The 27,787-nt window shown below is 48.3% G+C and overlaps 2 protein-coding genes across 5 annotated transcripts in view; both read left to right on the top strand.

Moving 5' to 3' along the window:
* The window catches only part of LOC128823014 (zinc finger protein 436-like), a 446,052-nt gene that overhangs the window by 288,148 nt on the left and 130,117 nt on the right, over nt 1-27,787 (top strand). The window lies entirely within an intron of this gene.
* LOC128823046 (zinc finger protein 239-like) lies at nt 71-27,576 on the top strand. 3 transcript variants are annotated; one of them, XM_054005088.1, is made up of 4 exons: nt 163-250; nt 10,300-10,426; nt 18,840-18,953; nt 19,360-27,576. In XM_054005088.1, the coding sequence occupies exon 4, from the start codon at nt 19,368-19,370 to the stop codon at nt 20,526-20,528; it is 1,161 nt and encodes a 386-aa protein (XP_053861063.1). In that variant the 5' UTR covers nt 163-250; nt 10,300-10,426; nt 18,840-18,953; nt 19,360-19,367; the 3' UTR covers nt 20,529-27,576. The 3 variants fall into 3 exon arrangements, with proteins under 3 accessions (XP_053861062.1, XP_053861063.1, XP_053861064.1); XM_054005089.1 differs by lacking the exon at nt 163-250 and adding an exon at nt 9,288-10,075; XM_054005087.1 differs by lacking the exon at nt 10,300-10,426 and having other exon boundaries at nt 71-250.

Genomic DNA, 27,787 nt, shown 5'->3' with positions numbered 1-27,787 from the left:
GCTGGGAGATGTAGTTCCGGACTTTCCCGGGAGCGGAAGTGACGTCGGGCGGGGAGGCGGGGCTGGGCTGCGAACGCGCGTGTAGCGCTGCGGCTCTGCCTGGCTCGCGCTGGGCCATTGGAGCCTCTCCCGGGGCCGGAGACGGTTTGTGCCGTTGGAGCTCTGGGCATGCGCAGATCGCGGCGGGGGGAGAGACCTTCATTAACCCCCCCGGGCTCTGCCCGCCCCGCTGCGGCGCTGCAGCCTCCAGGTACCGGAGCGAGCCCCGGGGGCGGGGCCGGGCGGTGACTCTGCCCCAGTGTCCGTGGGGGGGACCCGGCATCTCGCAGCGCCGGGATCTGCTCCCTGGGGCAGCGCCCGCGGGGGGCTCGGAGCTGCTGTCCCCGCAGGAGCCCAACGCCCCCGGGCCCGGCCCGGCTCTGCCCTGGGGCCCCACGGGGGAGAACCAGCCCCCACTGGGGTCCCTGCGTGGGGCCGGGGGGGGGGGAGACCTGGGAAAGGGGCGGATGGAAAATGTCTGTGCAGCCCGGACATGGCCGGGGGGGGGGGAGAAGAGCCGGTGACCCCCGAGGAGTGGGGAGAGAAGGGGGGGCTGAGATCCCCTCGGATTTACCGCTGCCCCCTCCCGTGGGGACCCCCCATCCTCTCCAGCCCTGCCCCCTTTCTCCCTAGAGAGCAACGAGCCACATCCAGGGTGACCCCCCCCCTTTCCCTCCAATCCCTGAGAAGGTCTCTGTTCCCCTCCCCCGATTGTGCCCCATTTTCTCTCCACTTCGCCATTGGCCAGTTCAAATCTCAGGTTTGGGGTGTTTCCCCCCATTTTTATCTGCACTGATTCGTCCTTGTTTAGGTGGGAAATCGTGGCCATGTGAATGCGAGGCAATAAGAATCCGTCCCATTCTGTTGTTGATTGAATATCGCTGTATAATCCCCTCAAATTTCCCCTCCTTTCTCTTGAACTGTTGAATGGTGACATAAAATCTCCCCACATGTTGGTGCTTCTCTCTTATATTGACAAATATTTAGTTTGTGCCCCATTTTTTCCCCTCAGTTCTGAAATACTGATAGCTAATTATTGAAAATCTTCCCGCTTTTCTCCCCAGGTGTCTGACTGAGATCAGGGCTCTTCTCATACTGAGCGTGGCACATGCCTTGCCTGAGATCAGGTCCCCCAGTGTCCCGAGCACTGCACAAACCCTGACCAGAGCAGGGACCTTGCTGGCCCGGGTGCTGCAGAGACCCCAAGTGAGATCAGACCCCACTGTTGTGCCAAGTAAAACTGAGACCTGGACCGAGCTCATGGCCCCCTTTGTGCCAGGCAGTGCACGACTGCAGCCCAGATGGCTGCCTCCATTGTGCTGGGCACTTCAGAGACCTCGACTGAGATCTGTGTCCCTGTCGGGCCTGGGCTTGCACTGATCCCGACCGAGATCACGTCCCACCATTGTACTGGGCACTGCAGAGACCCTGACAGAGATCCTGCCCCCACATTTTGCCAGATGCTGCAGGGCCCCCAAACAAAATCAGGGATCCTGTAATGCCGGGAGTTGCAGAGCCCCCGACTGAGGTCAGGCCCCTGTTGTGCAGGGCTCTGCACAGACACTGACCAAGATCAGGGTCCCCATTGTGACAGGTGCTGAACAGACACCAAGGGTATCTCTACCCTGCCATGAAAAACCCACAGGCTCACAGGGCTCAGGTGAAGGGGCTGTTTAATTGCAGTGTAGATGTCTGGGCTCGGGCTGGAGCCAGGCTGTAGGATCCTGCGAGGTGGGAGGGTGCCAGGCCTTGGGCTGCAGCCCAAGCCGGAACATCTACACCACAATTAAACAGCCCCGCAGCTGTGTGAGCCCAAGTCAGTGGGCATGGGCCAGCCGCCAGTGTCTAACTGCAGTGTAGACATGCCCACAGTGATCGAGAGTCCTTGCACAAAAAGCTCAAAGACTAAATAGGCAAATGGTGGGCGGCTATTCTCCATTTCACAGATGGGGAAACTGAAGCTCAGAGAGCTGAAGTAATTTGCTCAAGTTTGCATGGAGAATTTGGGGCAGAGCTGGGAACTGAACCCAGATTGTTTGAATTCTTGCCTCTCCTCTTAACCGCAAGCCCAGCGTAAGTGTGTACAGCATTGTTTTGGTCTGTGTTTGTGTTGTATTGACTTCCAACGGAGGTTGTGGAAATTCCTTCATTGGAGGTTTTTAAGACCAGATTAGAGGTCCACCAGTCTGGGAATGTCTAGGGATACTTGGTCCTGCCTCATCACAGGAGGCTTCAATAGACAACCTCTCAAGATCCCATCCATGCCTCCATTGAAATAATTCTGTCTTGTGCTGTGCCGTGTTCTACGCTGAGCTGTTTTGCATAGTGCCATTTGGAACTGTGATGCATCATGTTGTGTTGCATAGTTTTATAGTGCATTGTTTTGCCTCCGCTTGTTTGGTGCCTGTGCTGTGTTGGTTTGAGTTGAGCTCTTTTGTATGGTGTACTTTTGTTCTAGGTTGTGTTAGTTCGCATTGTGTTGCTTTACTCTCCTTTGTATTCTGTCATTTGATGTTGTGGAGTGTAGGGTTTTTTTTAGGGGGGGGAGGATGAATTGTCTGGCATTATGTTGTGGTGGGTTTTATTCTGTCTGTTATGTTTTCATATGTATGTATTGCATAGCATCCTAGAAATGTAGGGCTCAACAGGGCCTCAAGCTGTCATCAAATCCATCTCTCTCTGCTGAGGCAGGACCAAGTATATGTAGATTATCTCTGACAGAGGTTTGTCCTACTGTTCTTAAAAACTTCCCAGTGAAAGAGACTCCACAGCCACCCTTGTAAGACTATTCCAGAGCTGAACTACCTGAGCTCTGGGGACCCCACACAGATTTTAGTGGTGAGCAGCTCTGGAGAGAGGAGACCCCAGTGAGAGGGCTGTGACAATGCGGTTCTGGCGGAACCCAACTGAGAGTGCTAACTCAGGACAAATTGCTCAAACAGGGCAGTTACAGCCCAAGGCTGGGGTTTTTCCACCTCTAAGGCAAACCAAACCAGCCAGACTAGGAGGACTTCGGTCTCACCCCACTGGCTAACCACAAGTCTCACAAGCAATCTCCTTAGACACTCCAGTTTCCCAGTATTACCACCAGTGCCACTCGTTATGGGGACAAATGGTTATGAAAACCAATACCCCAGTAAAAGAAAAAGGTTCTCCTGATCCCAAAGGACCAAGCCCCAGACCCAGGTCAATATACAAATCAGATCTTACCCACAAATCACGCTTTTGCCAATCCTTTAGAATCTAAAAGTTTATTCATAAAAGGAAAAAGATAGAAATGAGAGTTAGAATTGGTTAAATGGAATCAATTACATACAGTAATGGCAAAGTTCTTGGTTCAGGCTTGCAGCAGCGATGGAATAAACTGCAGGTTCAAATCAAGTCTCTGGAATACATCCCCCGCTGGGATGGGTCCTCAATCCTTTGTTCAAAGCTTCAGCTTGTAGCAAAGTTCCTCCAGAGGTATGAAGCAGGATTGAAGACAAGATGGAGATGAGGCATCAGCCTTATATAGTCTTTTCCAGGTGTAAGAACACCTCTTTGTTCTTACTGTGGAAAATTACAGCAAAATGGAGTCTGGAGTCACATGGGCCAGTCCCTGCATACTTTGCTGAGTTACAAGGCGTATCTGCCTTCTCTCAATGGGTCCATTGTATAGCTGATGGTCCTTAATGGGCCATCAAGCAGGCTAGGCAGAGCTAATCTCAGTTTATCTGGGATGTCACCCAGAAGCATAGCATAAGTTTGCCATACAGACAGTATAGAGCCAATATTCATAACTTCAACTACAAAACTGATACACACATATAGACAGCATAATCAGTAAACCATAACCTTGTCCTAGACACCCCATTTTACCCCCTTTATACAAGATTTGGGTGCCACCACAGGACCTTGGTTGCAACAATGATCTATACGGTCCCAGTTTATGTCAATAACGTCACACCCCCAACGCAAAATTGATGCAGGAAGGGATGACACAAACATCACTGACTGCATCCCAAGAGCTCCCCATCCTGGGTTCTGTCTCACTACAGCTAGTATTGGGTTAGAAGCCATACCCGTGTATAACAGAAATGGTTTATCAAAATCATGTTCAACCACATGATTGAACCTCTTTACAAACTCAAGGTAAAACTTAGTTAGAACAATAGTGGATTGGATCTGCTCTTGCAGCATGGTTCCTGTATGTCTCATGTGATCTTGCCAAGAGCTAAAGAAAACCGCTACTTTATCTACACAAGCTTGGGCAAATGTTTGGAACCCAATTAACATCGAATAAATGCAGATATTAATGATGTTCATAGTACAGGAATCTTGGCATTTATCCCTGAAAGCAATATGGTAGTGTGCCTCAGTCTTCCTTTTCATACAGCACATTAGGTCTGGAATGTCTTTTCCCCTGTGAAAAGTTCCCATATTGTTTATAGGCATGAACTGTGAAACCCCAGTGTAACAAGGCCTTTTAACATAACGTGTGTTCTCATGTATTCCTTTTAACACGTTCAAGGGATTTTCCAAAAGATTAGGCACATTGTACATTTTTACGGTTTGTGGCAATAGCAACACATTCATTACAAAATTTAGCAATAACCGCAAGTTCATTGCAAGTGTCCATCTACAATCATGTTTGTCATGCCACACCTTTGGCTCAATACCATTGGAGTTTGGGCATTTTAGGGTTAACCTGTGGCTTCCCTTTGCAAAATTCAGTTTTCTCTTTCCTCCTTGTCCTGCAGGATCAAACCCTGATTTCTTTTGCTTAACAGAATTCACTGGCTGATGGGGTGGGCCCTCTGTGCTAACAGCTATTAGCAAGTCCTCCCTTTCCCAGCCAGGCAAGTAATTTGCACTACCCCAGACCAGAGCCAGTTCACCAGTTTTCATATTCGTAACTGCTATTATTTCCAAGGCTGGACTCTGTCTTAAAGAGATACCACACAAATCCAAAGAGTCACTTTTTGGAAGTGAATTTCCTAGTTTTGGCACAGAGCGATGTTGTCTGGAGGAGTTAGCAGCCCTATAGGCAGTTATGGATCTCTCACGAGTTTGCAATCAGAGGCACAGAGAAGTTCAATGACTTATCCAAGGTCACCCAGCAGTCCCGTAGCAGAACCAGGAATTGTCCCTGTCCAGAGCTCTCTCTATGTAGTTGCTGGGTGATTCTGAAGTGCTGTTCCCTTCTCCTGTACATTTTGTTACGGTGGAATGGAAATAATGGTCATGCTTTCAAACATCTCTCTTTCTCCTCCTCCTCCTTCTGTCACCATTTCCAGCTCTGCCTCCCCTCTTTCAAGTGTTTGTCATGGGCAGTTGATAACAGAGCCAATGAGAGAAATCTCTGACCTGGTCTGTGCCTCAAGATCTTGACAGTTTAATCATGTGTTGGTTACAGTAACCAAGTATATGAGAGAAGACTGGTGTTTGTCGCTCTCTCTCCTTCTGCACCTCCTCTTCCAGCCACCATTTCCCGTTCAACCTCCCCTTCTTGTCCATCCCCTCCAGCCCTTTCTTAGCACCGTAGAAGCCAGTAGGTGTTTCCTGTCCTAGGCTGCTGCACGCACATATTACTGGCAGCAACTGCATATGGTCTGGTGCATGCCAGCTTGGTATTGTAGCCTGAGCTGGGCCCCTCACTGCTACCTCCAGCTGGGCCTTCTGCTCCTAGTCCAGCCATGCCCTAGCTCTGCCCCTCCTCCAAACAGGCCCCATCACCTATACACTTTGGCCTCCCTCTCCACTCCCCTCCATGTACCTGAATCTACTGACACTTCATTAGTTACCACCACCCCCAATCTTTGTGGCAACTGCAAACTTGATCAGTGATGATTTTATATGGTCTTCTAGGTCATTGATAAGAATGTGAAATAACGCAGGGCCAAGAACCAATCCTGGCGGGAACCCGCTAGAAAGAAATCCACTCGACCATGGTTTCCCATTTACAATTCCAGTTTTTAACCTATTTAATGTATGCCGTGTTTATTTTGTAATATTCTAGTTTTTTAGTCAGAATATTGTGCTGAACCAAGTCATATGCCTTACAGAAGTCTAGGTATATTACATCAATACTATTAGCTGCAACCAAAGTTTTCATCTCATCCAATAAGGATATCCAGTTAGTTTGATAGGATTTATTGTGTCTAAGAGCTCTTCTTGACCTGCTGCTCACAAACAGGGAAGAATTAGTAGGGGAAGCAAAAGTGGATGGGAACCTGGGAGGCAGTGACCATGAGATGGTCGAGTTCAGGATCCTGACACAAGGAAGAAAGGAGAGCAGCAGAATACGGACCCTGGACTGCAGAAAAGTAGACTTTAACTCTCTCAGGGAACTGATGGGCAGGATAATCTGGGAGAATAACATGAGGGGGAAAGAAGTCCAGGAGAGCTGGCTGTATTTTAAAGAATCCTTATTGAGGTTGCAGGAACAAACCATCCTGATGTGTAGAAAGAATAGTAATATGGCAGGCGACCAGCAGGGCCGGCTTTAGGAAGTGTGGGGCCCAATTCGAATGGTTTCGACGGGGCCCCGGCAGGGATGACTTAAAAAAAAAAACCCACTTAAAAAAACCGCTCTCATTTCTTCCATGTATTATTTACTTTCCATGACTATATAAATAACAATTATATATTACAAACATTGCATCATATATTATAAAATATCAAGTTCATTAAGAGGAACTTTATTGTACACCTCACCTATATGTTTTTAAAACTTTATCTTCCTTGCTTTTTGTTTGACAGAATCTTTCAGTATATTGCCTAATTCTAAGCTCTTCGTTACTTCGCATTCAATTGACATGATTGCCAAATTGTTTAATCGGTCATCCTGCATTGTTGATCGCAGATATGTTTTAATTAGGGAGGGGACTGCCATCACATGTGGCTTCCTTCCTCCCCTGCTGCCCCTCACCATAGCCTCACTGGGGGTGGGGGATGGGGCTGCCCCTTGCCCAGTGTTTGCAGGAGTGGTGGCTGGGGGGGAATCACAGGGTCAAACACTCACCGACCGAAGCCCCAGCAGCTGCTCAGGTGAGTGAGGTCCACTGCAGATGATCCTGTCTCCCACCGGACTGGAAGCCCCCTAGGTGTCTCCTCCAGGTGAGTGCTGGGGGAGAGGAGGGAAGGGCTGCGAAGCACGTGTGTGCCTCCCTCCTCCCCCGTCCTGACGTGCAACAGCCGCTGCCTCTGCCTCAGCCCTCTGCCGGCTGGGCCAGCATCAGCGTGTCTCGTTGCCATAGCAGCAGCAGCTCTCTTCCGGGAGAGATGCACAGCTTTCCTTCCGGCAGCGTCCCGATTGGTGGGGCCCTCTTAGACGTGGGGCCCAATTTGGGGGAATCGGTGGAATCGGCCTAAAGCTGGTCCTGGCAACCAGCTTGGCTTAACAGTGAAATCATTGCTTGTCTTAAACACAAAAAAGATGCTTACAAGAAGTGGAAGATTGGACAAATTACCAGGGCGGGGTATAAAAATATTGCTCAGGTATGTGAAATCAGGAAGTGAAATCAGGAAGGCTAAATCACACTTGTAGTTGCAGCTAGCAAGGGATGTTAAGAGTAACAAGAAGGGTTTCTTCAGGTATCTTAGCAACAAGAAGGTGGTCAAGGAAAGTGTGGGCCCCTTACTGAATGAGGGAGGCAACCTAGTGACAGAGGATGTGGAAAAAGCTAATGTACTGAATGCTTTTTTTTTTCCCCTCTGTCTTCACGAACAAGGTTAGCTCCCAGACTGCTGCAGTGGGCAGCACAGCATGGGGAGGAGGTGACCAGCCCTTAGTGGAGAAAGAAGTGGTTCAGGACTATTTAGAAAAGCTGGACCTACACAAATCCAAGATCTAATGCATCTGAGGATGCTGAGGGAATTGGCGGATATGATTGCAGAGCCATTGGCCATTATCTTTGAAAACTCATGGTGATCGGGCTATGTCCCAGATGACTAGAAAAAGGCTAATGTAGTGCCCATCTTTAAAAAAGGGAAGGAGGAGGATCTGAGGAACTACAGGCCAGTCAGCCTCACCTCAGTCTCTGGAAAAATCATGGAGCAGGTCCTCAAGGAATCAATTCTGAAGCACTTAGAGGAGAGGAAATTGATCAACAACATGGATTCACCAAGGGCAAGTCATGCCTGATTAACTTAAATGCCTTCTATGATGAGATAACTGTCTCTGGGGATGAGGGGAAAGCACTGGACGTGTTATTCCTTGACTTGAGCAAAGCTTTTGATACGGTCTCCACAGTATTCTTGCCAGCAAATTAAAGAAGTATGGGCTGGATGAATGGACTCTAAGGTGGATAGAAAGCTGGCTAGGTCGTCGGGCTCAACGGGTAGTGATCAATGGCTCAATGTCTTAGTTGGCAGCCGGTATCAAGCGGAGTGCCCAAAGGGTCGATCCTGTGACCGGTTTTGTTCAATATCTTCATTAATGATCTGGAGGATGGCGTGTACTGCACCCTCAGCAAGTTTGCAGATGACACTAAACTGGGAGGTGTGGTAGATACACTGGAGGGTAGGGATAGGATACAGAGGGAGCTAGACAAATTAGAGGATTGGGCCAAAAGAAATCTGATGAGGTTCAACAAGGACAAGCGCAGAGTCCTGCACTTAGGATGGAAGAATCCCAGGCACTGTTACAGACTAGGGACCGAATAGGTAGGCAGCAGTTTTGCAGAAAAGGACCTAGGGGTTACAGTGGACGAGAAGCTGGATATGAGTCGACAGTGTGCCCTTGTTGCCAAGAAGGCTAACAGCATTTTGGACTGTATAAATAGGGGCATTGCCAGCAGATCTAGGGACGTGATCATTCCCCTCTATTCGACATTGGTGAGGTCTCATCTGGAGTACTGTGTCCAGTTTGGGGCCCCACACTACAAGAAGGATGTGGAAAAATTGGAAAGAGTCCAGCAGAGGGCAACAAAAATGATTAGGGGGCTGGAGCACATGACTTATGAGGAGAGGCTGAGGGAACTGGGATTGTTTAGTCTGCAGAAGAGAAGAATGAGGGGGGATTTGATAGCTGTTTTCAACTACCTGAAAGCGGTTCCAAAGAGGATGGATCTAGATTTTTCTCAGTGGTAGCAGATGACAGAACAAGGAGTAATGGTCCCAAGTTGCAATGGTGGCGGTTTAGGTTGGATATTAGAAAAAACTTTTTCACTAGGAGGGTGGTGAAACACTGGAATGGGTTACCTAGGGAGGTGGTGGAATCTCCTTCCTTAGAGGTTTTTAAGGTCAGGCTTGACTAAGCCCTGGCTGGGATGATTTAGTTGGGGATTGGTCCTGCTTTGAGCAGCGGGTTGGACTAGATGACCTCCCGAGGTCCCTTCCAACCCTGATATATTATGATTCTAAACCTTTGTTAATGGGTACTAATTATATATTTGGAGCATGCCCAGTATGAGCGGGGCAGGACTTCCGCCGACAGAGCTACTTGTCTGGCGCTGCCGGGACTAGTGTGGGGCGGGGCTGCCCTGTCGCACACTCCCTTTAATTCTTTATTAATGAACTCCAGCATCAGCTGGTCCATTATCTTACCCAGTATCAATGTCAGACTCTTGGATACAAGTTATCTGGACGCGCTGATTTAAACATGTCTAACTTTAATAGCTGCTGTTTACCGTCCTCGTGAGTTATTATTGGAATGGAAAGAGTGTTGTCGTCAACGTCTTCTGATAAGAGTTACATTATCTGTTTTTCTCCAAATCCAGGAGAGAAATATTTACTGAACACTTTTACCTCTTCTGCATTATTTTTGCTATTTGTGTCATTTCCGTCTAGTAATTTATCATGACAATTGTTGGGATTAATTTTGTACTTAATATACTTTTAAAAACTTCCTTCTTATTTTCATTGATTGGCCATTTATTTCTGATAGCTTCCCTTACCAGTTTTCTACACTTTTGATCTTCTAACTTACATTCTTTACTATTGACTTCCCTTCTCTTCCATATATTTTATTTGGAGAGTGTTGGGATTCCTACCAGGGAGACACCAGCAGGGTCCAGAGACAACCCCATCTCCTGTATCAAGTTTTGTCTAGTAGGTATGTGATAAATGTGAAGACCCTGCCTCTGTCTGTCAGCTGGGAGACACAAAGGTTCTCTCTTTCCACCCTCTGATGCCTCCTGGCTGCTCTAGGCAAGGTGGGGTGGGACTCTGTTAACAAGTGCCTCCCAGAGCTTCCATTTCCCTGGTGCTGCTGTTCCGTGAATAGTGGGGTTGTGACTGGGGCAGCAGGTACTGAGTGTTGGACTCTTGCTCTTTCAGGGGCCAGTGACTTTTGAGGAGGTGGCTGTGTATTTCACCAGGGAATAGTGGGCTCTGCTGGACCCCACTCAGAGAGCCCTCTACAGGGATGTCATGTAGGAGAACTATGAAACGGTGGTCTTGTTGGGTAAGGAGTCCTGTCCCCTCGGTTATTAGAAGCTGTGAAGTCTCTAAAGAGCCCGAGTAGTAATAACTTTATACGTTTGTTTGTCATACAAGTTCTGACAATTTTCCTTGCCGCCTTTTTTTGCCTTATCTCCCACACACTTGTATAATTTTTGGACATGTGCCTTTTTGGTGCCATCAGTCATTTTAAAATTGCATTTAATGTAGCCGTATAGTTATTAATATAGCTATTAGTGTATCCAATAGCTTTCATGCCTTTTCCTCATTTTAAAACGAAAATATGCTGCCTGTAGAATACTAAATTGAGTAAATAGGTGTATGACTCATGCATGGCTTGTGTGACAGTCAGATGAGCTCTTCTTTTGATAGGAGAGGGTATAATGTTGCCATTTAGGACCCCACGGGTGAAGGGAGAACAGAGCCATGGGAGGGGAGGAGATAATTCTGGGGTGCCAGGACATGGGGAGGGTGTGTACAGGATTAGAGCTAAGAAGCAGCAGGGAGAGATGAGGTAGTGAGAGACAAGGAGGGAACACAAGACGTTCCCAAGGTGCCGGGAGGTGGTGCCGGCTGAGAGTAATGGGATGAAGGGGAGGGGAGTGTGGAGGAAGGGCACCCAGGAAGTGGGCTGGGTGGGTCAGTAGGAAGGAGGAGAGGTTTGGGGATCTAGAACTGTGGGGGATCCCAGACCTTTAACCCCGAATCCCTACCCAAGCCTTGTTGCTTTAGAGCCTACACTCCAGTTTTATTTCTGTTCAGTTTCACTTCATTATACATTTCCCCCAAATATTATTATTTTAACTCTTCACCTCCCTTCCCACTCATTACCCCCTCCCCATATAACCTCCCCATCTCTATGCACAGCGACCCTGGCCACCGATCCTGATCCTTGCTGCATTCCTCCCTCCCATAGCAGGGCTCCTACTCAGGCTCAAATGGGCACTTTGTTGATGATGTCACAGGGTGGTAGTGTAGCCTGTACAATTTTTACACCTATAAGATTACGTATTGGGGTACAGCTTGCCCTTGTAACATGGCTACTCAAAGTTAATTGAGAAGATGAAATTTGGTAAAACGCACAGAAACTTGATTTAATACAGACAGTTATAATTGAAATCATAGGCAAGGATCAATACACATAACGATTAGACTACGATAAGTATAGTAAAGAGGGTCTTGCACTGTGTGTACTTACAAGTTATGGACACCATTGAAAACAAAGATGGAGGGGTAAGGGAGACCATCAGAAGGGAGGCCCTGATTCAATTTACTCTGTCTTGGGGACCTGACAAAATGAAAAAATGGTAAGTAGGAGAGGTATTTTATCCGCTTCCTTATGGTAATAGGATGGCTATATACCACATCTGCTCCTTTACTCTGATTACAAGAATGTCAATAGTTCCTCCAACCCATATGTGGCCTTTGGGAAGTTCATAATTAAGCATCAAGCATTAATACTCATGATTTATGTCATTTATTAATAATGCCAATATATGATGTAGCCTGGCCCAAAGTTGGATATATATAATTATAACTTGAGGATAAACAGGTTCTTGTCCCAAGATCAGGCCCAGTAAGATTATTGTAAAATTATCATATAGTTTGGGAACCCCAATGTGCACAGGTGCAACTCTCACACCATGGGAACTCTCTATATATATTTATACAAGTAAATGATTTATTAATAATTTAGCACACTTAACACACTTAAACTCAACAAAGCAGATAGAGATAATACAGAAAGTACTTTTGGACGACCATACTTACATCCTTATCTTTCTTAACCTTCTGAACCATTATCTTACAGACTTAACCATTATCTTTCTCATCACCGTCATTGTCCTCATCTTCCCCGGCGGCAAATCATTCAGGCCCCTCCCAAAGTCTACATCTCTGTGCCCTCTGCTGCCCCTGGGATGTTACTTTTATAGTCGGTTAAGCTGATGCTGCCATGTCCAATGCATATTCAAGAGGTTCTTATTTGTATTTCCTCCGCTTAAGGTGTCCGTTTCTATTGGTTAGTATATGTATGGTCAAAAAGAACGAGGAGTACTTGTGGTACCTTAGAGACTAACAAATGTATTTGGGCAGGGATTCTCAGACTTTTCTACTGGTGACCCCTTTCACACAGCAAGCCTCTGAGTGCGAGCCCCCCCCCCCCAATACATTAAAAACACTTTTTTATATATTTAACACCATTATAAATGCTGGAGGCAAAGTGGGATTTGGGGTGCAGGCTGACAGCTCATGACCCCCCCAAGGAATAACCTCACAACCCCTGAGGGGTCCCAACCCCCAGTTTGAGAACCCCTGTATTTGGGCATAAGCTTTTGTGGGCTGAAACCCACTTCATCAGATGCATGCAGTGGGAAAATACTGTAGGAAGATACACACACACACACACACACACACACACACACACACACACACACACACACAGAGAGAGAGAGAACATGAAAAAATAGGGGTTGCCATACCAACTCTAACAAAACTAGTCAATTAAGGTAGGCTATTATCAGCAGGAGAAAAAAAACCTTTTGTAGTGGTAATCAGAATGGTCCATTTCAAACAGTTGACAAGAAGGTGTGAGTAACAGTAGGTGAAAACTTAGCATGGGGAAATAGTTTTTAATTTGTGTAATGACCCATCCACTCCCAGTCTTTATTCAGGCTTAATTTAATGGTGTGCAGTTTGCAAATTAATTCCAGTTCTGCAGTTTCTCATTGGAGTCTGTTTTTGAAGTTTTTTTTGTTGTAGAATTGCCACTCTTAGGTCTGTAATTGAACGTCCAGGGAGGTTGAAGTGTTCTCCTACTGGTTTTTGGATGTGTTAATTCTTGACATCTGATTTGTGTCCATTTATTCTTTTGCATAGAGACTCTCCAGTTTGGCTAATGTACATGGCAGAGGTGCATTGCTGGCACATGATGGCATATATCACATTGGTACATGTGCAGGTGAACAAGCCCCTGATGGTGTGGCTGATGTGATTTAGGTCCTATAATGGTGTCCCTTGAATAGATATGTGGACAGAGTTGGCAACGGGCTTTGTTGCAAGGATCCCCCTGTAGAGGGTCCGGACTCACCCCTGCGGTGCCTCCTGCTGGTTGTCCAGGGAATTAGCTCACCAGCCTCTGGAGCGCCCTCTGCAGGCCGGTGCTCCGCCTTGTCCTCTGCACTGGCCCCAGTGTCCCTCCCAGGACCCTGGTGCCCCTTTGCTCTGGGTGCTGCCCCCTGGCAGTACCCACACGCTAGGTCTCCCCTCCCTGGGGAATCCCCACCCACTATCCCCACCTTGCCTCAGCACTGGGTCACTGCCAGTCACCAACTAGCCCCCGCTCCCTGGGGCAGACTGCAGTATAGGCCACTCATCACTGGCAAGGAGGGTTTGGACCTGCTGCCTTGGCCTAGCCCTGGGCTGCCCTCTGCAACCCCCAGTACCCCTTGGCCTTCCGCTAGGCCGCAGCCTGGGGCTATCCAGGCTGGAGCTCCCCAGCTCCTCAGCCTGTCCCCAGCCCTGCTCCACCACAGGTACCCTGTCTAGCTCCCTGCAGCCAGGCCCTTCTCTTTCTGAAGGCAGAGAGAGACTCTACTGAGCTCCTGGCGCCTAGCCTCTTATATAGGCCTGCTGAGGCTGTTTGGGGCGTGGCCCCAGCTGCAGCCACTTCCCCCAATCAGTTCAGCCTTCACACTGCCTACTCCCTGGGCTATCCCAGGCCCTTCCAGGCAGGAGCAGGTATCCACCCTGCTAAACCCCCTTCCCAACTCTAATGCCGCAGAGCCTTGCCTGTGTCCCTGTTCCCCATTCCTTGTTCCCGCCCCCCTAACAAACATGATTCCAATTTCTTCTTCGAGTGATTGCTCATGTGTATTCCACAGTAGGTGTGTGTGCTCGCCACGTGCACCAGTGTCAGAAGTTTTTTTCCCTTAGCAGTACCCATATGGGGGAGCGCCGCTGCGACCCCTAGAGTGGCTCCTCTATACCGCGCTATAAGGGGAGCTGCGCACTCCCCCCACCCTCAGTTCCTCCTTGCCGCCGGTGAAGGTAGTCAGAACGTCTTGCTCCAGCCTTGCTGCAGCTTCTCTAGTTGACCTTAGTGGTACTGTTACTTTTAGTAGTTTTTCAAGTAGTTAGAGTGGGCTCGGGGCATGCCCCGTGCCTCAGGCTTCAAGTCGTGCAACTCCTGTCGCTGTTCTATGCCCAGAAGTGATCCGCCTGTTGAGTGTCTCCGCTGCTTGGGCGAAACTCACGTGAGTGAGCGCTGCAAGATCTGCAGGTCATTCAAGCCACAGACTAAGAGGGAGAGGGACATCAGGCTTCGCGCTCTCCTGATGGAATCTACACTGGCCCCTACCCCAGCACGCCGAGCAGACTCGGTGCCCGGCACCGCATCTTCGGTGTGTAGCGAAGTCTCCTACACTAGCCGGCACTGCTCCCCTTCTAAGAAGTAAGGGAAGACTTTCGTCTCACAGCAGCGCTGAAAAACGGAGAGGGGTGAGGCTGGTCCTAAGCCGGGCAGTCCTCGATTCCCCCCTGGGCCCTAGGCCTCTGACTTGTGTTGAGCGGAGCAGCCCGGTTCCGTCCGCGCGTGCCTCCCCTGCGGGGAGGATGCCATCGATGCCAGAGGCTGCACAGGCCACGCGAGACATCTTGAGTTTACCGATACCTGGGGCACTGCCGGTGTCGGTCCTCAGTCCCAAGACAAGCCGCCACTGGGCGCTCATCAGACCTCCCCAGCACAGCGCAGCTCCCACTCCAGGAACTACTCCTTACCTTGTTCGATGTGGTCTTCTCATGGCTCACGCCAGCCCTCTACACCAGTCAGGTTGACCGGCTTGCTGCTCAAATGGGAGTCTCGAGGCCTCTCCATGCCATGCAGTGATGGGTGCAGGCACCGTGACAGGCGCCGCACACGCTCTTCCTCGCGACACAGCTACCACAGCCAGTCCCGATGCCATTGACGTTGATGCTCCCACTCGCATTCCCGCTCTGCCAGGCATTGCACTTGAGACTCCTCTCGCAATTCACTGGCACCAGAACATCATAGCTCCTGGCGCTGGGAGGAGTACAGGAGCAGCACTTCCGATGGGTACCGGTCCTCGGTGTCGAGATCCCAATCCCTGTGGAAGGCACCATCATAGGCACCGTCGCCCTTGCCGCTCCTATGAGACTGTGCGCTCGATGGTGACCTCAGCATCGGCACCCAGCCGCCCATCACCAGGTTGTGTGGCTCAGCTGGAACAGATGGTGCCACTAGGCCCCCAAATTGGTCAGTGGCAAGGGGCACCATGGCAAGGACAGTGGTGTCAGTGGGCACTGTGGCCATAGATGCCCGCCCAGACAGGAACTCGCTCGGTGGCTGGAGCATCCCAGGCTCCTTCAGCCTCCCCTTCTCGGCAGAGGGACAAGTCAACAGGTCCCGAGTTGGTGGCCCTGTGCCCGGACTCTGACTTGGGGACCGACCCCCTGGTACCGCCTGCGACTCTCGGCTCCACGCCGGCCCCCTCTCCAGCATGGGATGATGCCATTATGGCACCGCCGCCCATTCCACATGAGGACTTCAGGGCACATCAAGACCTCCTTCAGAGGGTGGCATTCAACCTCCAGCTCCAGGCTGAGGAGATGGAGGGCCCATCTGACTCCCTTTTCAATATGCTGTCGTCCTCAGCACCGGGCAGTGTGGCCCTGCCCCTCCACCAGGGAGTAGCCAACATTTCCACTACCTTGTGGCAGACTCCTGCTTCCTTGGCCCCCATTTCCAAAAAGGCGGAGAGGAAGTACTTTGTGCCGGCTAAGGACCATGAGTACCTTTATTCCAACCTGGCACCTAACTCTCTGGTGGTGGAATCGGTAAACCACCGAGAACGACATGCCAGCCCACGCCTACCCCCAAAGTTTATTCTTCAGCAAGTTTCCAGCTCAGGGTGGCCAATCATCAGGCCCTACTGAGCTGCTATGAATTTAACTTAAGGCAGTCCCTACCAAAATTTGAACCTCTCCTCCCGGAGCGGGATAAAAAGGACTTCAAGGCTCTGGTAGTGGAAGGGGCGGCAGCTGCAAAAGCAACCATCCAGGCGGCATCGGACGCGGCCGATATGGCAGCCCGCTCGATGTCTTCCACCATTTCCATGCGCAGGGCATCGTGGCTCCTCCTATCCGGGCTGTCGGTGGGGGCCCAGTCCCTCATGCAGGACCTGCCCTTTGATGGGAAAGCGCTGTTTGCAGACCAAACGGATGTCCATCTGCACAGGATGAAGGATTCCCGTACCACCCTGCAAACCTTGGGCCTCTACGTCCAGCTGGCTAAGGACAAGCCCAGGCCGCAAACTTTGACTCCACCTGCATGGAGCAGATATGAGTCCCCATCCGCAATAGGACCTAAAACTAGTGTTATCCCGTCTCACAGGACCTCCCTTTGAACCCTTGGCCACGTGTTCCTGGTCTCACCTGTCATGGAAGGTAGCATTCCTTGTAGCTATCACGTCACCCCAATGTGTCTCGGAGCTCAGGGCCTTGACCTCGGAACCCCCATATACAGTCTTCCACAAGGATAAGGTCCAGCTTCGCACACACCCCACATTCCTCCCGAAGGTGGTCTCCACCTTCCATATGGAACAGGACATTTTCCTCCCGGTGCTCTGTCCTAAGCCCCATTCCTCCAATGAGGAACGTCTCCTTCACACGCTCGATGTGTGTAGGGCACTGGCGTTCTACCTGGACCAGACCAAGCTGTTCCAGAAATCCTCGCAGCTGTTCATTGCATCAGCCGAGCGTATGAGGGGGCAACCAATTTCCACCCAGTGCCTGGATCACCTCATTCATATACACGTGCTATGACCTGGCAAGGGTTCCCCCGCCACCAATCATCAGAGTGCACTCAATGAGAGCTCAGGTCTCATCGGCTGCCTATGTAGCCCACGTCCCAATCCAGGACCGCTGTAGGGCTGCCACATGGTCCTCTGTCCACACATTTTCTTCGTTATGCGATTGTCTCCCAAGCGAGGGATGACGCTGGATTTGGTAGGGTGTTACTGTGTCCCAGAAACCCTTAAACTCCTACCCGCCTCCATCAGATATAGCTTGGAGTCCCCTACTGTGGAATACACATGAGCAATCACTCGAAGAAGAAAGGACAGTTACCTGTTCCGTAACTAGCATTCTTCGAGATGTGTTGCTCAGGTGTATTCCACATCCCGCCCTCCTTCCCCTCTGTCGGAGTTGTCTGGCAAGAAGGAACCGAGGATGGGGGGAGTGCGCAGCTCCCCTTATAGGGCAGTATAGAGGCGCCACTCTAGGAGTCGCAGCGGCGCTTCCCCGTATGGATACTGCTAAGGGAAAAACTTCCAACACCAGTGCACGTGGCGAGCACGCACACCTACTGTGGAATACACCTGAGCAACACATCTCGAAGAACGCCAGTTATGAAACAGGTAATTGTCCTTTCCCTTCCCCCTCCTGTTCAACCCCAGTTTATACAGTATTATTCTCAACTATACCTTAACCAGTCATTTTACTGAAATTTATCTTAACCAGTCCTAATATATTGTAACACAATTCTCTAACCAATTATATCCCACTACCCTAATTAACTTGCACCTAGCAAAATTAATTATACAGCAGACAGAAACAATTAGCGAACCAGACACATTAACAATAGAAAAGTGGAGGCCATAAAGATAAAACATACAGAAATGAGGGTTTCCCAACCACAACCATTGATAATTAAGTGATTTCTTGCCAGACAGGATGCTATCAAACTAAGTTTTCTTTAACCATCTTAAGATCTGTTTCTTTATCTGCTGGTGATGGGCACTATCCGGACAGGATTGTCTTCCTAACAGCCCAATACCACCTTATTTCAGTGTGATTGGTTTGGGATGTGAAGATGTAACCGTACTCTTCCCAGCTTATGGCTGCCCCTGCTGCTTAGTCAAAGAACAAGACCTCAGACTATCCTAGTGAGAGAAGGCCCAGACACAGGCGGACTCTGATTTTGATTCTTTGTTTTTATACCTCTGTAACTAGCTAAGTGATAAAAATACACCTAAGTTCTTCAAGTATAGGCTTTACAGGCAGGCCTGAATATCTCTATTCTAACAGTGGGTTCTACCTCTTCCCCCATTCTGTCTGTCTTGTCTATTTAGATTGTAAATTCTTCAGGCCATGGGCCATCTGCTATTCTCTGTTTGTACTTTGCCTAGCATAATGCTGACCCACTGTTAGTTGGCCCATAGAAACTAAGGTAATGAATATCATTTACAATAATAACAATTCTCCTGCCACTTTGAGTCAAGGAAGATGGTCTTGGGATGTTACTGCTTAAAATTGATCTGGAGTTAAAACTATGGAATATTCTTTGTGACAAGTATCCCACAAATTCCACTGACCTCCCTTCTTTTCTTTGCCTGGAGTAGGGTTTCCAATTTCCAAACCTGATGTGATCCCACAGCTGGAACGAGGGGAAGACCCGTGGGTCCCAGACATCCAGGGCTCTGAGAAAGAAGTGCTCCTGAGAGCTGCCTGCACAGGTGAGGAATTGGTTAAACCAATGCAAAAACTGTTCGTGAATACAGGAAACATTAGGGATGCCCTACAAAGATGCTGTGAGCTCTCCAAGTTCAGGATTCCTCCCAGCAGAATGGAATCATTAGGCAGATGTCACGCATGGCTTCCCACCTATCCTGACTGACAACTGGCAGCAGGTCCCTCCCCGATCTCGCTTTCCCCTGAGTGTGGTGGTGAGGATGTGGACCCAAAACTGATCCCTTCCTCTCTCCTTTGGGGAAGGGTTTGGGGAAAAGCAGCTCTTGATAGGTTTGATCTCTCCCACACATATTTTGGCTTATTCATCCCTTTTTCCATTCCTTTCTCTGAGATTTCAGTTCTCTCCGGTGCAGGGAGTGACCTATATCTGGATTCTCTGTCTCCCATCAGGTGATGGGATGGTGAGTGAGAATGAGGAGGAGAAACCCCAGCAGGAAGATGCTGAGCAAGTAGAACCACATGGGATGTTACCAGGAAGATCCAAAGGGAATGTTTCCGGGAGTTGTGCACTCCCAGAAAAAGCAAAAGCCTGTGAGACTCAGCACAGGCAAGAGGAAAACTTCAGTAGCCACTCAGACCTTTTAACACATGACCAAATCAACTTGGAAGAGACGCGCTACACATGCCATGAGTGTGGGAAAAGCTTCAATGGGATCTCTGACCTTCTCACACATCAGAAAATCCACAGTGGAGAGAGACCTTTCATGTGCTCTGAGTGCGGGAAAAGCTTCAATCGGAGTTCTTCCCTTATCACACATTGGAGAGTCCACACTGGTGAGAAACCTTTTGGATGCTCTGAGTGTGGAAAATGCTTCAATTGGAGCTCACATGTTATCCGACATAGGCGAATCCACACAGGTGAGAAACCTTATGGATGCTCTGAGTGCGGGAAACGCTTCAATCGGAGCTCACACCTCATCAGACATAGGAGAATCCACACAGGAGAGACGCTCTACTCATGCTCTGAGTGTGGGAAAAGCTTCAATCAGAGCTCTGCCCTTATCACACATCAGAGAATCCACACAGGAGAGACGCCCTACACATGCTCTGAGTGCGGGAAAAGCTTCAATCAAAGCTCAAACCTTATCAGACATCAGCGAATCCACACAGGAGAGACGCCCTACATGTGCTCTGAGTGTGGGAAAAGCTTCAATGATAGCTCAGCCCTGATCACACATCGTAGAATCCACACAGGAGAGAAACCTTATGGGTGCCCTGAGTGTGGGAAACGCTTCAATCTGAGCTCAACCCTTATTAGACATCAGAGAATCCACACAGGAGAGACACCCTACACGTGCTCTGAGTGCGGGAAAAGCTTTAGTCAGCACTCACACCTTATCATACATCGTAGAATCCACACAGGAGAGAAACCCTACACGTGCTCTGAGTGTGGGAAACACTTCAGTGATAGCTCAGCCCTTACCACACATCAGAGAATCCACACTGGTGAGAAACCTTATGGATGCTCTGAGTGTGGGAAAAACTTCAATCAAAGCTCAACCCTTATTAAACATCAGAAAATCCACATGAGAGAGAACTGTAATAAATGCCTAGATTAGGGCTGGCCAAAGATTTGATTTTTTAAAAAATCACTTTTGCTAATTCCCATGTGGTGCAAATATCACAATCTTCACGTGGTCTCTCAGCTCCCCCAGATGAGTTGCCTGCTTCTGCCTTTTGAAACTCACCATTCTTTGGGGTCAGTCCTGTGATCTTTTCTATCCACTCCTTTCCTTTTGAGTCATAGGCGTGTGTGTCCCTCCAGCCAGTAATGTTCATCGGCTCCAGGTGGGGGAGAGAGATTTGATCCCAACAAGCTACACTGAGGCAAAAACTACCTGTGCCTGACATCCACTAGGACTGTACATGGCGTTGGCTGCTCAAGTTAGTGATCTTGGTGTAAAAAGACAATTCTAATTGTAGAGCAGATGCAGCCCAGGTGCAGTCGTTAGCATTAGCTTTCCCCTTGACCTGACCTAAACAAACCCTGAGCAGCACGGTTATACTGTTTCCCCCATTTCAAAGCAATTGTTAGTCATCAAGTTCCCCGTCCGGGAACAAATTGTTTCATTCCCATTTGCACTGATGTTGCTTCAGGTTGTGCTGGAAAACAGATATTTTAAATGAGGAAAATGGTAATAAAAATATATTGAACTATAACAAAGAGCAGGAACAGGGCAGGGATAAGGAAAAATGTCATTTCACTCTCTGTAACAACAGAAGAAGATAGGGTAAGTCAGAGAGATTTGCTTATTCCCCATCACCATCCCAATCCCCCTGTTGTTCAGTTGGTTAGGTCAATATTTTTTCTAAAGGCTTGGGAAGAGCATTCCCTAGGAAATGACTTGTAACTAAGCAATATATCCATGTATTGGGCTCCCAAAGCAGTTGTGGCCCAGGCCCTGCAGGAGGTCGCTCCTGAAGATATCTCCTTCCTAGTCAGGTGCATGTTGCCTATTATTTGGGAAATGCAATCCCTATCAAGGTAGAGATGGGAAAAATGGAAGTGACATTTCTCTTCAGCTTACCCCTGGGAGATGCTGCAAATATGTAGAAAATGAAATCCGTGTTGAATCTGATATAGCTGCAGAAATATATCTATTTTTAATAGAAACCTGATATTTGGTATCTTACAGGGATTCTAAGACGCACCTGAATTTAGTTCCTAATTTAAATCTGTCCCACCAAATTAAAAAAAATAAAAGGGCATATTTGGGGGAGTTATACCTCACTATTGCTACTGATATGTTGTGTGGTTGGTGAAGTATTCTACGCCAGAGAATTGTAAAATTACTCCAAGTAAAGTCAAAGATTTGACAAGAACTCAGGTAGAAATTGCAGGTACTAGTGGTTGATTTTTCACCCCAGAGATAGAAGCTATGGTGACCTGTGGCCCAGGTAAACTATTTTTAGAAAGCTGCTCCCTAGTTAAATGGCATTGATCACGCTCTTAAAGGATGCCATGATTAAAATGGGAACAACTGTCTTTTACCATTTTGATCCAAAGTTTCATGAAGCATAGAGAGAATCATAGAAGATTAGGGTTGGAAGCGTCCTCCAAAGGTCATCTAGTCCAACTCCCTGCTTAAAGCAGGATCAACACCAACTAAATCATTCCAGCCAGGACTTTGTGAAGCCGTGCCTTAAAAACCTCTAAGGATGGAGATTCCACCACCTCCCTAGGGAACCCATTCCAGTGCTTCACCACCTTCCTAGTGAAATAGTATTTGCTAATATCCAACCTAGCTCTCCCACTCTGCAACTTGAGACCGTTGCTCCTTGTTCTGTCATCTGCCACCACTGAACAGCCAAGCACCATCCTCTTTGGAACCCCCCTTCAGGTAGTTGAAGGCTGCTATCAAATCCCCCTTCACTCTACTCTTCTGCAGACTGACTAAGCCTACTTCCCTCAGCCTCTCCTCGTAAGTCATGTGCCCCAGGCCCCTGATCATTTTTGTTGCACTCTGCTGGACTCTCTCCAATTTGTCCACATCCTTTGTGTCGTGGGGGCCCAAAACTGGACGCAATACTGCAGATCTGGCTTCACCAGTGCCGAATAGAGGGGAATGATCATGTCCCTCAATCTGCTGGCAGTGCTCCTACTAATACATCCCAATATGCCGTTAGCCTTCTTGCCAACAAGGGCATACTTCTGACTCATATCCAGCTTCTGATACACTGTAATCCCCAGGTCCTTTCCTGCAGAACTGCTGCTTAGCCAGTCCGTCCCCAACCTGTAGCAGTTCATGGGATTCTTCCTTCCTAAGTGCAGGACTCTGCAGTTGTCCTTGTTGAACTTCATCAGCCTTCTTTTGGCTCAATCCTCCAATTTGTCTCCCCCCCCCCCCCCCCATTTAGTGTCCTCTGCGAACTTGCAGAGGATTCAATTAATCCCATCATCCAGATCATTAATAAAGATGTTGAACAAAACCGGCCCCAGGACCGACCCCAGGGGCACTATGCTTGATACCAGCTGTCAACTAGACATCGAGCCATTGATCACTACCCATTGAGCCTGACAATCTAGCCATCTTTCTATCCACCTTATATTCCATTAATCCAATCCATACTTTTTAACTTGCTGGCAAGAATACTGTGGGAGACTTTAGCAATGTTTTTGATACCATCAAGATATATCATATCCACCACTTTCCCCATATCCCCAGAGCCAGTTATCTCATCTTAAAAGGCAATTAGGTTGGTCAGGCATGACTTGCCCTTGGTGAATTCATGTTGACTGTTCCTGAGCGGGGAGGCATAGCTCAGTGTTTTGAGCATTGGCCTTCTAAACCAAGGGTTGTGAGTTCAGTCCTTTGAGGGGGTCACTTAGGGATCTGGGACAAAAATCTGTCTGGGATTGGGCCTTCTTTGAGCAGGGGGTTGGACTAGATGATCTCCTGAGGTCCCTTCCAACCCTGATATTCTATGATTCTATGATCACCTTCCTCTCCTCCAAGTGTTTCAAAATAGTTTCCTTGAGGACCTGCTCAATGATGTTTCCAGGGACTGAGGTGAGGCTGTCGTTCCCTGGATTCTCCTTCTTCCCCTTTTTTAAAGATGGGCACTATATTTGCCTTTTCCATTTGTCTGGGACCTCCCTCGATTGCCATGAGTTTTCAAAGATAATGGTCAATGGCTCTGCAACAACATCAGCCAATTCCCTCAGCACCCTCAGATGCATTAGATCTGGACCATGGACTTGTGCATGTCCAGTTTTTCTAAATCATCCTTAACCTGATCTTTCTCCACTGAGGGCTGCTCTCTTCCTCCGCATACTGTGTTGCCCAGTGCAGCAGAGTGGGAGCTGACTTTGTCTGTGAAGACGGAGGTAAAAAAAGCATTGAGTACTTCAGCTTTTTCCTCATCATCTCTCACTAGGTTGCCTCCCCCATTCATTAATGGTCCCACACTTTCCCTGACCACCTTGTTGCTAACATACCTGTAGAAACTTTTATTACCCTTCACATCCATTGCTAGCTGCAACTCCTGCATGCTTGAGCAATATTTTTATACCCTTCCCTGGTCATCTGACCAAGTTTCCACTTCTTGTAAGTTTCCTTTTTGTGTTTAAGCTCACCGAAGATTTCACTGTTAAACCAAGCTGGTTGCCTTCCATATTTGCTATTCTTTCTGCACATCGGGATGGTTTGTTCCTGTGCCCTTAATAAGGCTTCTTTAAAATACAGCCAGCTTTCCTGGACTCCTTTCCCCACCCCATGTTAGCCTCCCAGGGGATCCTGCCCATCAGTTCCCTAAGGGAGTCAAAGTCTGCTTTTTCTGAAGTGCAGTGTCTGTATTTTGCTACTCTCCTTTCTTCCTTTTGTGAGGATCCTGAACTCAACCATCTCATGGTCACTGCTGCCCAGGTTGCCACCCACTTCTACTTCCCCTACCGATTCTTCCCTGTTTGTAAGCAGCAGATCAAGAGGAGAAAGGCCCCTGGTTGATTCCTCCAGTAGTTGCACCAGGAAGTTGTCCCCAACACTCTCTAAAAACTGCCTGAATTGTCTGTGCACTGCTGTATGGCTCTCCCAGCACGTCAGGATGATTGAAGTCTCCCATTAGAAACTTCAGTTAATTGTCCGAAGAAAGCCTCGTCTAACTCATCCTCCTGGTCTGGTGGTCTATAGCACATGCCCACCATGACATCACCCTTGTTGCTCTCGCTTCTAAACTTAAACCAAAGACTCTCAACAGGCTTTTCTCCAGTTTCATACTGGAGCTCTGAGCAATCATACTGCTGTCTTACATACAGTGCAACTCCTCCACCTTTCCTCCCTTGCCTGTCCTTCCTGAATAGTTTATACCCATCCATGATAATGCTCCAGTCATGTGAGCTACCCCACCAAGTCTCTTTATTCCAATCACATCATAGTTCCTTGATTGGACCAGGACTTCCAATGCTTCCTGCTTGTTTCCCAGGCTTCTTGCGTTCGTGTACATGCACCTAAGATAACTAGCCGATTGCCCTGCTTTCTCAGTATGAATCAGGAGCCCCTTCCTTCCCCCCCCTCCCCCCCCGGTTACAAGGAAGAGGGTGTGTTTCCTCCCGGTATCCCACTTCCCTACTTACCTCACGGCTTAGGTCACTGTCCCCCCGTGAACCTAGTTTAAAGCCCTCCTCACTAGGTTAGCAAGCCTGCCTGCGAAGATACTGTTCCCTCTCTTCATTAGTTGGATCTCATCTCTTCCTTGCAATCCTTCTTCCCGGAACATGCCATGGTTGTGGAATCCAAAGCCCTGTCTCTGACACCACCTGCGTAAACACGCATTCACCTCCACAATTCAACGGTTCCTACCGGGGCCTTTTCCTTCAACAGGGAGAATGGACGAGAACACGACTTGCGCCTCAAACTCCTTTATTCTTCTTCCCAGAGCCACGTAGTCTGTAGTGACCCACTCAAAGTCATTCTTGGCAGTATCATTGCTGCCCATGTGGAGAAGTAGGAAGGGCTAGCGGTCCCAGGGCTTGATCAGTCTCGGCAGACACTCCCTCACATCCTGAATTCTAGCTCCAGGCAAGCAGCACACTTCTTGAGTCTCTCAGTCTGGTCGGCAGATGGATGACTCCGTCCCCCTTAGGAGGTAGATATGTGCATCATGCATCTTTCTGGACCAGCCTGACTTCATGTCTGTGAAACGCCCACAATCGCCTGGAGAACCATTGAGAAACCCCCCCCCCCCCCCCTTGTGATTGATGTTTTCGATGGCTAGGTTGTCTGGTGCCAGAATTGGAATATGCATGCCATCTATCGCCCCTCCGCAGTTAGGGAAGCCCATTTGTGCAAAGCCGTCCACAATGTCATACACGTTGCCCAGAGTCAGTATCTTTCAGAGCAGGATTCAATTAATAGCCCTGCACACTTCCATCAACACGTGTCCAACGGTTGACTTTCCCACTCTGAACTGGTTAGCGACTGATTGATAGCAATCTGGAGTAGCCAGCTTTCACAGTGCAATTGCCATACAGTCCCATGAATGTGGCTTTCCTCATCTGAAAGCTCTGCAGCCACTGCTTGTCCTCCAGATGTGCATGACGATGTGATCCCACCGCTCGGTGCTTGTTTGCTGAGCCCAAAAGCGGCGTTCCACTGTGGTCAGCACCTCCATGAATGCCACAAGCAACCTCCTGTCATAGCTGCTACGCATGGCAAGATCAATGTTGCACTCCTCTTGCCTTTGTAGTTTAAGGAATAACACCACTGCCACTCATGACGTGTTAGTGAGAGCGAGCAGCATATTGATCAACAGTGCAGGATCCATTCCTGCAGCTTGAAAGAGGCAGAATGTGCAGTACACAAACAGTTGAAAGATGACGCCAAATGTGCACGGAAGCACAGGGATTACTGGCATATGAAGATATGCATGACGGAACATTGGGACAGGACCCAGGATGCCCCGTGACGCCCTCTGCCTTCCCACAACTCTTAGCCGTAGAAGAGGAAGAGATGCTTAGTGGGATAGCTGCCCAGAGTGCACCACTCTAAATACTGCTGCAAGTGTGAACATGCTATTGCACAGGCAGCTGACAGTGTGAACACACAATAGCAGTTTCCCTTAAGTGCTCTCTGAGCCGCACTGTAACTCCCAGCGCTGTAACTCTGCCAGTGTAGACATAGCCTCAGAGAGACTGACTGCCAGGATCCCAGGACTGATCCTCTCTGGGGAATGAAGCACAACGTTGATCGGCTATGCAGCCTTCACTAGTCTCCCTGTACCTGAAAAGCCTGCTAGCCCAAAGTGCTGGACCATCTATGCCATTACCTGGTTCCTAAACTGCAGCTACAGTTCCTACTCCGGGTGTATCCAAAGACTGAGAGGTGCAGCGATCCAACCCCTTATAATCTTAGAAACATTTTGTTTCTTTTTCTATTTTTTGTCTGTTTCTTTTTAGGAACTTGGAGACCTCCCGGCCTTTCTATTAGATTGGGTGTAACCATGCGGCTGAGTGAGGGTGTGAACACCATTGGAATCTACAAAGGGAAGATGCTAGGAAGAATATTTCCCCAAATCTTAATAGCCTTAAAACTCCGCCCTCTGAAATGACTGAATGCATGCTCCTCACCTATGGAAGCATTGCAAGGAATTGAGTTGTCAGATATGTATTGTTCAACGAGAGCTGTTTGAACTTCTTTTACTAATGTCAAGGTCTGTGTGTGTTTTGGGGTAAGAGGGTGAGGAGAAGTGTTAGTTACACAATAGTGAAATCTAAGGAGAAAACTGTAATTAGCTTTGAGGTTGTAGGCTAAATGTAAGCAATAACTTGGTTTTGATATTGAAATATTCAGCTGGCTAAATCTGGGTTGCACTGCCTGGGGAAAAATCTCTGATTGGGGTTTCGGCATCACTAAAGATGCACCTGGCTTCTTGGGTTGCTGTTTTAGGATTTATAAGTGTTGATTTTCTGCTGTATTAATCTGATGGTTTGACTAAATTGATGACTTGATTCCAATGCAATATCCTTGCTAACTCATTGATTTACTGATTTGACCTGAACTTTGTCACTGTATTGTTTAACCCTTAGCTGAGTGGAGTCTGTAGTCATTTAGCCTTAGTGATGTGTGCTCTTGGATTTATTTGTTCATGTTAATAAAACATGTAACTGGGCTATTGAGTCATTTATTTCAATAAGTAACAGGGGCTGGAACTTTTATTTGTATATTTCCCTTTAATTCAATCTCCATTTTCTTCATTTCATACTGTCCTGAGTTAAGGAATGTGCAGCACTAGAAACTGATACAAGCCTTTTGCTGCCCCATTCTGTGCCCATCCAGCAGGAGTAGAGAACAAACACCTCCTGGAGTGGGGATTGTCACAC

The sequence above is a fragment of the Malaclemys terrapin genome, chromosome 15 (genome assembly GCF_027887155.1).
Source record: "Malaclemys terrapin pileata isolate rMalTer1 chromosome 15, rMalTer1.hap1, whole genome shotgun sequence".
Lineage (NCBI taxonomy): Eukaryota > Metazoa > Chordata > Testudines > Emydidae > Malaclemys > Malaclemys terrapin.
Note: the sequence above shows the minus strand (reverse complement) of the source record. Positions and strands in the feature narration are given on the sequence as shown.

Excerpts from the sequence above, each read along its gene's own strand:
- LOC128823046 (XM_054005087.1), top strand. The coding sequence starts at position 169 with ATGCGCAGATCGCGGCGGGGGGAGAGACCTTCATTAACCCCCCCGGGC. Across the intron at positions 251-18,839 it reads TGCGGCGCTGCAGCCTCCAG|GGTTTCCAATTTCCAAACCT; the intron begins GTACCGGAGCGA and ends TGCCTGGAGTAG. Across the intron at positions 18,954-19,359 it reads CCTGAGAGCTGCCTGCACAG|GTGATGGGATGGTGAGTGAG; the intron begins GTGAGGAATTGG and ends GTCTCCCATCAG.